Source organism: Ambystoma mexicanum, chromosome 1q (assembly GCF_040938575.1).
Source record: "Ambystoma mexicanum isolate Mex_15411 chromosome 1q, UKY_AmexF1_1, whole genome shotgun sequence".
In the NCBI taxonomy this organism is placed as follows: domain Eukaryota; kingdom Metazoa; phylum Chordata; class Amphibia; order Caudata; family Ambystomatidae; genus Ambystoma; species Ambystoma mexicanum.
In genome coordinates, this window is record NC_090922.1 from 271,056,832 (window position 1) to 271,070,508 (window position 13,677).

Sequence of the window (13,677 nt, forward strand, 5' to 3'; positions counted from 1 at the left end):
AACTCGTGCTTATCCAAACTTAAATTTCAACGCCCACAGTTCCAACTACAGAAGACAAATCTTGTACCATAGGACGCCATGCACAGAGGACTTCCGTTGACTGCAGCACACTTACCTTTCTGATCGACAAACTCCAATCCTGTACTTGGGAATCAGAAATCTTCAATAAATTACCCTTCCGGCAACGGTGCATTGTCCCTGGAGCCAAAACAGCAACAGTCTCTGGAAAGCGCCAACCACCTGTTGGAGAACTGCTTTTTTGGTTCCAGGGTATTGCTCTCTTGACTTAATGGCAGTTCTGCCAAGTTTTTTCTTCATTTAATTCTTCATCCTTTGGCCGCTTCATCCCATGGTGTCTCGTGTTGGACCGACTTAACAGGAAATCTACAAACTGCACCTTTGGACTTCTCTGCATAAAGGTTACCCTCTCCCAGCAGACTTCCCATACTGGTACCTCAGGTCTACCTAGGTCTCTGAAACTTGCTCGCCTCTTATTCTTGGATCCTAGCAGCAGGTGAAGAGTGAAAATATGAAAATGTCTTTGTACAAAAGCAGCTTGGCTTTTATAGGAGGTTACTTCGGTTTTGTATAGTGCCAACAGGGGTAACATTTCAAGTTGAAAGCTACTAGAAAACCACATAGGTCACGTGCCACCTCAATTCTACACAAGCACAAAACAAATGTTCCTATAAGGCAAGCGATGGTAGGTGCCGGCCAGTGGATCACTGGTGTCTAAGTGGAAAGGTAAAGAAAAACAACAAAATCCTACCAGGCACAATATTGCTAAAAGAGTATAGCCTTATAGCAACGTGGATCCCATCAATGCAATGCAGATGGAGACATATAAGACAACTATGAATTCTTAGAGCAATACCTCAATTTCTGTATTGAAGCCTTTGAACGACATTCTGCCATATAACAGGTCTTCACATGGCACAAAACTTCTTTCTTCTATGATAGCACTCCTAATTCGAGGAAAAACAAAACATGAAATTGAAGATTACGAATTTAACAGACTTCTGAAAAAAAATGGCATTATTTCTTAGAGCAGATTCAAAATAAAAATAGCCCGGAAACCTTCAAAATATCCAAAGTGAAAATCTGAGGAGTACAAGTTATGCCCAAAAGAAGAACCTAGGGTACGGAACAAGTTACTTTCCTGCAACTATTATTCCCTGTCGTCCGGCTGGGAATCCTCAGTAAAAGAAAAAACGCTTTCACTTTAAACTGTATTTCTCCTCTAAACCAATCACTGGCCTCTGGGTCATACTGCCCCATCCAATGACAGTCCACTCCCTAAGCCTCTCCACTGGCAGCCACCTTCAGATTTGATAAGCACTTAAAGTGGCAGTATGATCTAGAAGAGCCGGAGAGGGGCCAGAGCCATGATCTCGCTGTGAATCTACGCCAGACCTATGCTGGTGAACAACAGTTACAGGCAAGTAACTTGTTCCTTCTCCAACATCGGGTCTGGAATGGATTCACATGTTCATGAATAACAACCACATAGCAGTGCAAAATTACACAACCACGGAATGTGGCAATGCTCAACAGAAGCACATACCTCTGGGACAGACTCCCCTCAAGCGAACAGGTTGAATGTCAATGCTTGGCCGACTCTGGACTCTCCCTGAAATCCCTGTCGACGCAGTAGAATTGCGTGTAGGTGTGCCGATGTCCAGCAGGGGCACACCAGATAGGAACACCCTCGTTGCAGCAATCGCTCTGGTGGAGTGGGCTCTCGGACGGCCGGGCAGCGGTCCGTTTGCCATCCGGTGACAGTGCGTGATGCAGCCAGAGAACCACCTAGAGATGGAAGCCTTGGACAAGGCCTTCCCATGGATCACAGGACCAAAGTTCATGAACAGTCGAGAAGTCTTTGGATTTTGCTTGTGCCCTGAAGTTCTACGTGGCACGCACAAGTTTTCAAGAGTGTGCAAGGCCCTTAGCCGGTGACGAAGGCTTTGAAAAAAAATAAATAAATAAACACACACTTGTTGAAGTCGAATTCCAATGGAACACTCGCCATGGAAGAGGGGTGCGTCCGCAGCACCACCCTCGTTTCCAGGAGAGTCAGATATGGCTGCGAAGGTCAGGATACCAAATCTGCCTCTACTACACCAGAGCGATGAGTATCCTCTTGCATCAGCACTGTTTGAGTGTGCTGAGGACTCGTAGCAGGAGAGGTAACGGAGGAAACTCGTACAGAAATAACCCTTCCAACAGGAAAAAGAATGCACACCCCCCCCCAGGCTCCTCGGTTGGTGGAATCTGTTGGCAAACATCTGGCATTTGGAGTTTGCTGCCGTCGCCAACAGATCGATCTGGGGTCTGCCCCACTTGACGAAGATGCGGTCCACCGGGTCCTGACGAAGTTCCCACTCGTGGCAGGAGCAAAATTCCCTGATGAGTGAGTCTGCAATGGTGTTCTTGACTCCTGCTATGTGAAGAGGAACAAGGGAATCCCTTGGCCGACGGCCCAGCGCCACAAGTCCTGCGCCTCCTGCAATCATTTTCTATATATACTGTAACCATGTAACCTGTCCTTAAGCGCCCATTTACCCCTGGGTCTGGAGCGCTATACCAAATGAAATAAACAAACAAAAACAATTCTCCTCCGGCAGCCACAGGCCTCTGGCGTGCAGATGTCTGGTGTGGGCTCCACAGGCTTCCAGGGAAGCATATGTTGCGACTGTCTCCTGGTTGGGAAGGGGGGGGGGGGGATTTGAAACTCTGTGCGATGTTGGAGTGGATGCCTCCATCTGCATACAGCTCCTTGTCGTACCTGGCTAGGATCACCAGTGCGTTGGCTGCCTTGATGGTGGGCGCCGCGGTGTAGATCACTTTTCTTCCCATGGCATCCATCATCTTCCCCTCACATCTTCCCCTCGCTGTCCGGAGGGACTGAAGAGAAGGTGGACGTGTTAGCCAACTGTTTCCTCGCAGCTGCCAAAACCACTGAATCTGGCGATGGTTGCGATTCCGGCACCCAGTAATTCTTCTCCAGCCTATCCCACTTGGCCGGAGCCGTGCAAGGGGTCTTCAAGAGGGCCAGGCCCTCCTCCCACACGTCATCCAGAAGGGGCACCGCCATTGTATTGTTTATTTATACGCACCTGGCCGTTAGGCAACTGGGCGCTAATGATGTCTTAGGTTACAGTTACATCTGAGGTTACGGATACATTAAGGGTTATATTTACATTTATATTAACAGCTTACAATAACATAAGAGTGACAGTAGTGTGCAGCTTGGAAGGTTAGCATTGGTATGTACATGTGCAACACAGGTAAGGTTACAGTTACATATATAGGATTTATATTAGCAGTTATATGCAACATATAGGAATAGCAGAAGTATATAGAGAAGAGAAATAACCTAGGTGTGTTAAGTGCAACACCTGTGTATTGGTGCATAGAGACCGGTCAAAGTGTTATGCGTCAGGGGTCGTTGGTGTGTAGCCAGCGTTTTACATTAGTTTTGAAGGAGTGGAAGGAAGGTGTGGCTCTTAAGGAGTCCAGGATAGAGTTCCATAGTTGGGCTGAAAGTACTAGGAAACTTGAGCCTCCAGTTCTTTTCAGATTGAAGTTGGGGATTCGAATACTGTTGGCTTGAGCCTTTCTGATGGGACGTTCAGATGTATGCTTAGTGAATGTCTCTGTGAGGTAAGCAGGTGCTTTGCTATTAAGACAGTTGTGTGTGAGGTTTAGTGTTAAGTTTGATTCTGTCATTGATGGCCAACCATTTGGCGGATCTCCTTTGGTCGGATATGTGTTGTCCTTTGGGAATGCCTAAGGCTGTTCCAAGGGCGTTTTGCAGGGTTTGGAGTTTATTAGTGTTGTGTTTGCAAGTGCGTAGGTAAAGTGCGTTGCAGTAGTCTAGTTTCGATAGGATTAAAGCCTGTGCAATAGTGGTACAGCTATCAGTGGTCAGAAATGGTTTACATGCATGGATTAGTTTGCAAGTGTAACTTGTAGCTGATGCTGTGGCATTTACTTGCTTGTTAAGGGCGGAGTCTAAATAGAAGCCTAAGGTTTTAACTTTCTTGGCTACATTGATTTTAATACCATCAATGCTGATGGATTTGTACATGTGGGAAAGTTTATTTAGTTTGCTGGTGGACCCAATGATTAAAAGCTTGTTTTTTTTCGTCATTCAGACATAGAACGTGGGTGGCCATCCACATTTGTATGATTTGATAGATTTTGTTTATGAGGTTAGTGTGTGTCGTAGCCTTCCTGGATTGGTATGAGGATCTGGGTGTCGTCTGCATAATTATTGTATGAGACACCCAGTTTGTCCAGAATATCAAAGAGTGGTTTTGTAAAAATATTATACAAAGTAGGTGAGACACAAGACCCTTGGGGAACGGCACAAGTGATGGTTACTGGGTCAGCAGATGAAGTAGGCGAAAAGACCTAGTTCTATTGTCCAGGAAGGAATTTATCCACGCAGTGGCCTTTGTGGAGAAGTTGGCAGCCAATCTGAGATGGTTGCATAGTACTTTATGGTCAACCAAATCAAAAGCGGCCGACAGGTCTATGAGTAAGAGAATGGAGGCGTCTCCTCTGTCTTTATGCTCATCTAGTTGGTTTTTGAGATCGAGGAGTGCTGTCTCGGTTCTGTGTCTTGGTCTGAATCCAGATTGTCTGGTGCCTAGTAAGTTATTAATCTCCATGTAGGATTGAATCTGTAAAGAGGCAGCTTTGTCTAAGATTTTGGGGAGAAACGGAACTGTCGTTATGGGTCTACAATTTGTTGGGACACAAGGGTCTAGGCTAGGTTTTTTCAAAAGGGGTAGTATCCAGGCATCTTTAAGGTTGGTAGGCACAGAGCAGAATTTAAAGTATGAGTTGATGAAGGAAGTGACGAACGGAGCTAGGTCTTGAGCAGCTTCTTTGATAATGGAGGCTGGGCAAGTATCGCCAAGGCAACGAGAAGGTTTAAAGGAATGGTTCGGTCAAAAATGTGTATTGTCCTTACGGGTCAGCCATGTGTTTTTAAGCCCAAGTCGCTCGATTTTAGAAAAATTTCCTAGGGACCTTACCAGAGTTTTCGTTCATTAAACGCACGCGAAAACAGACACCAGGGCGCTGCCATTTTGTGATAATCCTATCACTTGCCGCATCGCCTTGGCTGATCTGCTTTTGCGGCACTAAATCATATCCCCCGCCTCTGAGCCTGTCATCAGCAGACGCGTACTGCCCATTTCACAACGCCAAAGCACATCTTGTGTCAACAATCACTGCGCCTCAGCTAATGACGTGTCGCTATGGAAATGGCAAGACGCCTCTTTCCTCAATAAGTATAAAACAGACAGTTTCACAACACACAGCAGCAGATTTCTGATTCCATTCCTCTCTCTGTGCTACTTTGAGTATTCTGTGACTCGTTTCTGTGCTCTGGTCAGCTACCTTTGCCGCTTGTAGCCCGTGGGTACACCTGTAGCATTGCTATAAATTATTTTAGTTTGTTTACCACACAATGGCTACAATAATGCCCTACATGTACGAGTCAGAGTATACCGAGGAGGAACTACTGGAAAGGGAAACACGCGAAAACGATGGGGCTTCGGATGGCAGTTGGCAGGACGAATCAACGGATGAAGACACTGGACCTAGTCGCATGGACGGTGTTTCCACCTGGTGCACATGCAATCGGTGCGAGCTAATGCCAACCGAGGAGGAGAACTGCTGCTGCTGTGAAAACTCGGGATGCGTGGCCGACATTTCGGAAGGCGAGCCACGACCGCAATGCATCACCGAGCTGCCAGACTTCAGGGCAGCCTGCTTCACACGGTCCGTGTTGAGGATAATGATGGTGCTTATGCACAAACTTCGTTCAACTGTTCTTCCTCGTAATCCGAGTAAGCATAATCTTCCTGTGATGCCACTACTATTTCATGGTCGTCTCCTATATCCAAAATGACATCTACACATCATTGTAACGCATCAAAGTCGTTCAATAGTGTGCAGTGTCTAGATAGCATGTGTCCGAGCAGAATGCCATTAGTTACAAGAATTGTCATTGACAACAAACGTTTAATCAACTTACCTTGGTCATTTAAAAACAGTTTGTATCATTATTTTTCACAGGTGGTCCCGGCTGGTGGCCTATCGTTCCTTTACATGGTGGCTTCACGGGAGGCTTGGACACCGCGTTCGAAGAGTAATACCCGCCTGTGCCGTTCGTGCCACAAGAGAAACTTTCGCTAGTTGCAGCAGTCAGTACAGGGGATTTTCCCTCTGCTGTGCTGCAACCTGACCTGTACAATGTGCAAAGTTTTGTATTTTTGTGCCATCAAAAAAACCAAAATAAAACACCACATATATTTGAACAACGATTGTTTCGATTTTTTAAATGAATCAAGTGTGTCTCCATTCAGCAGTCTTCCTGTGCCTTATCTGCACGCCCCAGGCCCATCCATCCAACCCGTCTCTATCAAAGGCGGTTCACGCCAGTGGATGCGCGCTGCCATGGGGGGCTGTCAGGGGCGCGAACGGCCAAGGTGCCAAACAGCATGTACACTTCAAAAGGTATCCGACGCCAAGGGCCCATTGCTCACATGGCCTCCTCAGACCCCGTGTGTCCGGCCAGGACCCCCCCCCTCACGCTGGCCGGCCCCCGGCAAACCACATAATACCACGACATACAGAATCCATTTATTCATTCATTCATTCACAAACACACCCCTGTTTGTAATACTTTATGAACCACTTGATATGTCTCATGAGAACATCTTTGTGCTTTGCAAGTCAACTTCTGAACGTGACTTCTCATGTTTCCTTCTCGTGCAATACAGAACATCCAAGGGATGAGTCACATATTCAGTTTTTAGTCACATCATTTCTACATTTCTACAATTTATGCAAATACTAAGCCGCACATAATGAACTGGTAAAGTTCCTGCGACCAAAACAAACCTTGCATTGAACATTGTATGGTTCATTTACTTTTGTATCACATTTTTATTCATCAAGATTGTATAATAATGTCGATATTTAATTTTCAGAATTTTCAACAATTCCTGCCTGTTTGATTAGCGGTTGCCCTTCGAAGACTCATGCTAAATCTGAAGGCACTACAATGCATGTATTCCCGAAAACTGTTGATCGAATAAGAAAATGGGTCAGACATTGCGGATATCCACTGGTCTTAGAGGACAAGAGTGGTGATCGATACCGCATCTGCAGCCGGCACTTTTCCTCGAACATGTACACATCATCTTGGGTAACAAAGAAGAATAAAAAGCGAACAACACGAAAAATTTCTCACGAACGCTATTCCCACTCTATTCGTCCACATTCCGCCACTGGTGAGTCAAGTGTCCAGATTTAGCTTTAGGCCTTGCGGTAATGTGTAGGTAGCCGAATGGATTCATTGATATTTGAGGTGTTGTGTCCCTTGTAATGCTTTCGACATTGATGTGAGTGTATAGCATTTTGAACAACAACATTTATCAATATATTCTTTTTCGATTTCATAACCCACAAACAAAATCTATATATGGGCACAGGGAACTGTGCTATATTGTGCATTTTCAATAGCATTACTCTCAAGTATTCTGTCTCCTTACATAGCAATTTTTAATTTTGGCATTTCATTAACAATCAATAATTTACCTTTACAACTACTTGACTATCCCTTGAATCTGAAGCAAGAACATTCGACATCCGTGACGTGCTCGCAGTTATCAACCACTTCTAGCGCATATCAGGTAATCTTACTTGGCTATTCCGCTACAGACTTGTTTTATGCATGTCAAGTAATAATTTTATTGTATAGTGTAATTATTTTACCGAATGTTTGGTTAGTGCTTTCCAATTGATATACACCTTAGTTATCGTCCACTGGTGTTTGTTTTCAGTTATGATTAGTGTTATCCATGGTAATGCAAGTACTGTCTTTCAGGGAGATGCTGAAGCGTCCGCCACATTGACAACATCCCTAGATGTCAGCAGCACGAGGTATGATACTGACAGCTCCATCGAACTAGATCATCAGAGCTGGAATACTTGTCGTTTCATTGTTCTACACAATGTTTAATTCGTGGTTAGCCATAGATATGTACCTGTGAGGTCGACCCCAAGTGTGTGTTATGTTTTCAATATTGTAATCCTTACTAATGCAAGTACTATCTTTCAGGCAGATGAAGCGTCAACCCCTGCACTTGATGTGGAGCCTGATATTCAAGTAATTCCAGGGGAAGTGGAAGCGGGACCTTGCGTATACGAATCGGCGCAACAGCTTTCAGAAGTGCGCACTACATTTACAACATCCCTACATATTCTTCGGCAGCACGCGGTATGGATACTGACAGCTCCATCGAGCGTCATCATATAACGTGATTCCATTTGCTATACTTTCTTCCCTATTAACGCACGTACTGTGTTTCAGGGAGACGACAGAGCTTCCACTACAATAACAACATCCCATTTAGATGATGCAGATGTAAATAAATCGGAGAAATAAGTCGATGAAATCTGATCATATTTAGATATTCCTCGATTCTTTTAGACAATGCATCATTTGTGGTTATTTATATGTACCTGTGCCGTCAACCCCAAGTGTGTGTTATGTTTACAATATTGAAAACCATACCAATGCAAGTACTGTGTTTCGGGAGTTGCTGATGCCTCCTCTCCATTACAACCATTCATGGCAGTCCATGCGGAGCCAGAGGTATGGATACTGACAGTTCCATCGAACTAGATCATCAGAGCTCGAATACTTGTCGTTTCATTGTTCTACAGAATGTTTAATTCGTGTTTAGCTATTGAGATGTACCTGTGTGTTCGTCCTCACGTGTGTTTTATGTTTTCAATATTGTGATACATAGTAATGAAAGTACTATGTTTCAGGGAGTCGATGGAGCGTCATTCCGTGCTGTCTATGCGGATCCAGAAAATATAGTTGTTGCAGCACAAGAGGAAGGGAAGACATGCGGAAACGAATCGGAGCAACAGCATGCAGATGTTAGAAGTTCGAGTCAAGAAAGTTGCAAAGAAAAAGGTTAGTTACAAACAGTCCATAATTTTAGGAATTGTTTTGTGTTGGGGACTATATTTTGTTTTTTCCTGTCAATTGTGCTATACTTTATATTGTGTTTAAAATGAACATCCCTTTTCCAATCTGTCCTCTAGTTACCCGTGGGTGTACGAACTATACATACACAGACAGTGAAGCAAATGAGAGATGTTGCTTGCCAGACAATTTACACTATGGAGGAACTATTAATTCAGATGCGGCGTGTTGAGACTCGGGATGCTCCTGTCCAATGGCCAGAACATGAATTGAATGTGTCCGGAGAATCCAGTAAAGTTGTATTGAACCATTGCTACAGTTCGAATGCACCACGAAAAGATGATGATACTGAATGTATTGAAGATAGCCCTGAAGTAGTCGCAGATCAATTCATACAATCTACACCCGCCAAAAAAATGCCACCCAAAAAGCTGTTGACAAAGTTGTGTTCTCCCATCAATGCTAAAGTAACAGATCTTGAAATGACAGAGAATGAACCAGCAGCAGCACCCAACGACACATCAGAACTTGATACCAGTGATATTTCTTTCGAATTTGTTGATATGTCCTCAACGGCACAGTCCGAAACAACTTTCACGCAGGATAACAGTCTAATGAAAGAGGGCAAATACATAGTATTCGACGGTTGTTTGATGGATATTATAAGTATGCTGAAATGTGGGCATTCAGTTGGAGAGGAAATATGTGGGGAGACATTGATTCATGTGACTCGTCAAAAACAAGGCAGCAACGTCAAAATACATGGCGCCTGTAGATTAAATCATGCGTTCTCATGGTCTGCACAACCGATGCTGGGGAAGCTGCCAGCAGGCAATCTACTGTGTGCAGCTGCCTCACTTTTTAGTAGGTTCCAGTTTTAGAAAGCTAGAGTCTTTCTTTCAGTTTGTGGGACTCATTTCATTTCTAAAACCCAGTACTACAAATACCAACATGATTATCTGTTTCCGGCCATTAGTGATGCTTGGAAAATTGAACAATTGTCTCTAGCAAGTACATTCGAAGGCAAACGATTCAGGCTAGTCGGCGATGGACAGTGCGGCACCCCTGGATTTTCTGCCAAGCACTGCACCTACCGCTTTCAGGACATGGATAGTAAGAAAATTGTGAGTTTGGTGGTCGTGCAGGTGTCCCAATGTAAATCCTCAGTGGCTATGAATAAACTAGGATTTATAAAATCATTGCAATATCTACAATCAAAGGGAATGCACATCGACCTCATAGCCACGGACAGACACGTTTCAATTGCCAAGACAATGAGAGAGCAGTTCCCACATATTAAACATCAATTTAACGTATGGCATCTTGCTAAATCAATAAGAAAATCTCGGCTGCAGGGAGAAAATAAAAAGGTTTTGAAAGTATTTCACAGTGGTCCCAGTCTATCAGCAACCATCTTTGGTGGAGCTCCAAAACTTGAAGGGTCAATGGAAATCCTACTTGAAAAATGGCGGTCACTGATGCACCACTGTACCAACGTTCACCGCTGGACAGAAAACCAACATTTCCACCAATGTGAACATGGCCCTTTGTCCACAGAGGAGGCACGGAAGAAGTGGTTGATTGCATATTCACCTACACAAAGCCATTGAGAAGATTGTTTTCGATAAAACTATCAAGAGATTTGAGGGGACTGACTGAATTCTGTCACACAGGAGAATCGGAGGTGTTCCACAATATGTGCCTAAAATACAGGCCAAAGCGATTGCATTTCAGCTTACAGGGCATGAAACATAGGACTCTACTAGCGGTCTTGGCCCATAACGGGAAATGTAGGGATGCCTCGCTACACTACGACCTTTGGAAAAAGAACTAAGAAATGGTAGGTAAAACCAGTATATGAGGAAATGGAGTTCGACTTTGTTAAAGGCCTTATTGTTAGTGTACTGGAGAAGCACAGATATGGAATTTTGAGCGTTTCTGTGCAGAGCACTGATGCATTGCCACCAAACATTGCCACTGTGCCATGTCCACCCAAAGCAGAGCTCGTTGAGAAGTTCAAATCCCGGTTTAAATAAATCATTGTAACCCGATTGTCTTTTTGAAAATAATGTTATTGTACAGTGTGCATACAAAGTATGCTAACCCTAAACCCTCCATTCACCATCCTGGGTGGGGAACAACATGGGTGTCATCTTTGACTTCTCTCTCTATTCAACTCATATCGCTGACCTTGTGAATATGTGTATGTATATATTTTTGTTGCTGTAACTATGTCGCAATCTCATAAATGCTGCGCACTGTTAACCGAGGGGAGGCTTGCGTATTGCAAATAATAAAACAAATAAACATTAAATCTCATTTTCAACTCAACTCCTCGGGTACCTTATACTTTCCCTGACCTTCCCCCAAAAAGTCAATGTCTCCATAGTTATGGTTCTCTAGGGCTACAAAGCTCGCAACAACGAGGACAAAATTGGGGGCCTTAGAACAAGCCAAGCGAGGCGTTGCAGATGGGAGTGAAGCCAGTTCGCATTTGCACATTGAGGCCTAGTACAAACATGGAGTCGAAAATTCAAGTTCTCACAGATGGCTTTACACGGGATGTTGCAAAGTAGGAATGTATGCTCATGCAGAGTGAAGGTCAGCGGCTTTGATTTTTTGCTCACGGGCTGAAGAGGCCCGCGAATCGCACAAGGTTCTATTGTTTTTTGACCTTGAGACAGGCACCATAAGGACTTCATTTGAAGGAGAGGGCGCAATAACGTAAAAGACGATAAGGCTAACAATTCTGAAACTAGATCGAGTTTCATGTTAGTTCAGTATATGAAAAATCGTTGGCACAAACACAGTGGGATTTATGGACTGCATTACGCAGAGATACAATGGAAATGGCAAATATAAGTAACTCTTTTGACTCTTTTATACCGGAATGAATGAATGAAGAGCAAGTAAAACATTTGTAGGATCGTCTTTCTACCGGGCACATGGGCATGCATGTGCCCATTCGACACGCATGTAGACAGTCGTTTCTCAGTGGTTCAACGGTAAAAAAAAATCATTAGTTTGTGTGTTTCCCTCGATTTATTTTGTTAGTTTTCGCATTGCTTTTAGAGCCGAACATACTCCATTGCACTATCCTCGCAAGCAAATAGTTTCAGCTCGCCCGTAATAAATAAAATGAATAATAGTAATAAAGATCGGCTGGTGAGACTAATTTCAATTTGTATGTTTTCTAAACAGGTACATCCTACCGTATTGCCATGCCACCTATTCCAGACCCCGGCAGACGGATTTTTCAACCGCCAGCTGCAGCTTCTTGTAAACAACTGCACTACATTGACCATCTTATGGGACGATCGCCAAGGAGCCATATGCCCTTATGCGGTACTAGCGGCTAGAAGCAACACATCGACCTTTACGGTGGCCTAGTGCCTAGTTGATGGAACAGCCTTGCGGTTCACTGTGCGTCCAAAGTGCTTCTTTTAACGAAAACCAACACCCTGTGACTCACGATAAAACTCTTCCGGATTTGCGGATCGAGAGAAAAGAAAAAAAATTCCATTCCGATTTAATATGCCAATTGCTGAATATTCTCTAAACATTTAATGTCAAATAAATGTACTTTACCAAATGTACCGTATTGCTGTTTGATTTTAAAGTACAGTTTCATATTCCGAATTGTGGCGCGCTGTGTTGTGAGTTGATCTGTGTTGGTTTCCGGGTTCTGTGTGAAGTCGCGTAGAAGACGACTGGGCGCGTTTGCCTACACAGCACAGTAACGTCACGGAGAGAGCCGGGGAATATGAATGTTTTGATAATGTCAGGCTCGGGGCTGGGGATAGGATTTAGTGCCGCAAAAGCAGGTCAGCCAGGGCGACGCGGCAAGTGATAGGATTATCACAAAATGGCAGCGCCCTGGTGCCCGTTTTCGCGTGCGTTTAATGGACGAAAACTCGGGCAAGGTCCAGAGGAAATTTTTCTAAAATCAAGCGACTTAGGCTTAAAAACACATGGCCGACCCGTAGGGACAATAACATTTTTAACCGAACCATTCCTTTAAGTGAAGTGATGATATTCTTGGCTTCTGCAATGGAAATAGACCTGAAGTTGCATTGATTGTATGGTTGATAGCGAGTTCTTGTAAGATGGCTTCTTGAGTGGAGAGTACAATGTTATGGAGGGAGGTTCTTTTGGCTGATATTTTGTCTTGTAGCATAGTGATTTTGTTGCATAAGGCATTTTGAATATTTGTGCACCAGGCTTTATCTTTGGTGCATGAGTCTACAGGTGCGATAGGGGATTCTAACTCTCCGAGAATAGAGAAAATGTCCCTAGCGTTTGAGTTTGCTTTTTTAATTCTGTCATTAAAGGTTTCTTTTTTTGACTGTATAATTTGCTTCTTATATCTATTGGTAAGGGAGGGGAGGAGGTTTTTATTTTGGCGAGAAGGATTTTTCAGCCAACAGGCTTCTGCTTGTCTTTTTTCTTTGTACAAGGCTTTTCAGGCTAGGGGTAAACCACGTGTTGAGGTGGGCAAGAGGTTTAGATTTGCTCAGTTTCTGGGGTGCAATGGCGTCTATGGCTGAGTGGATAGTGTTATTATACAAATCAACCAGGTCATTAAGGTTGGTGATCAGGTTGAATGATTAGTGATCGGCTGAAATCAAAGGACAGAGGTTTGTGGCATTTTATTT

At 43.9% G+C, this 13,677-nt stretch overlaps 1 protein-coding gene across 1 annotated transcript in view; it reads right to left on the minus strand.

Annotated features, from left to right (window-relative positions):
• Positions 1 to 13,677, minus strand: part of MPHOSPH6 (M-phase phosphoprotein 6) — a 171,910-nt gene that overhangs the window by 99,264 nt on the left and 58,969 nt on the right. Inside the window, exon 3 of the mRNA XM_069638643.1 lies at positions 875 to 965. Within this exon, the coding sequence (XP_069494744.1) occupies positions 875 to 965 (91 nt within the window). The remainder of the gene's footprint in view (positions 1 to 874; positions 966 to 13,677) is intronic.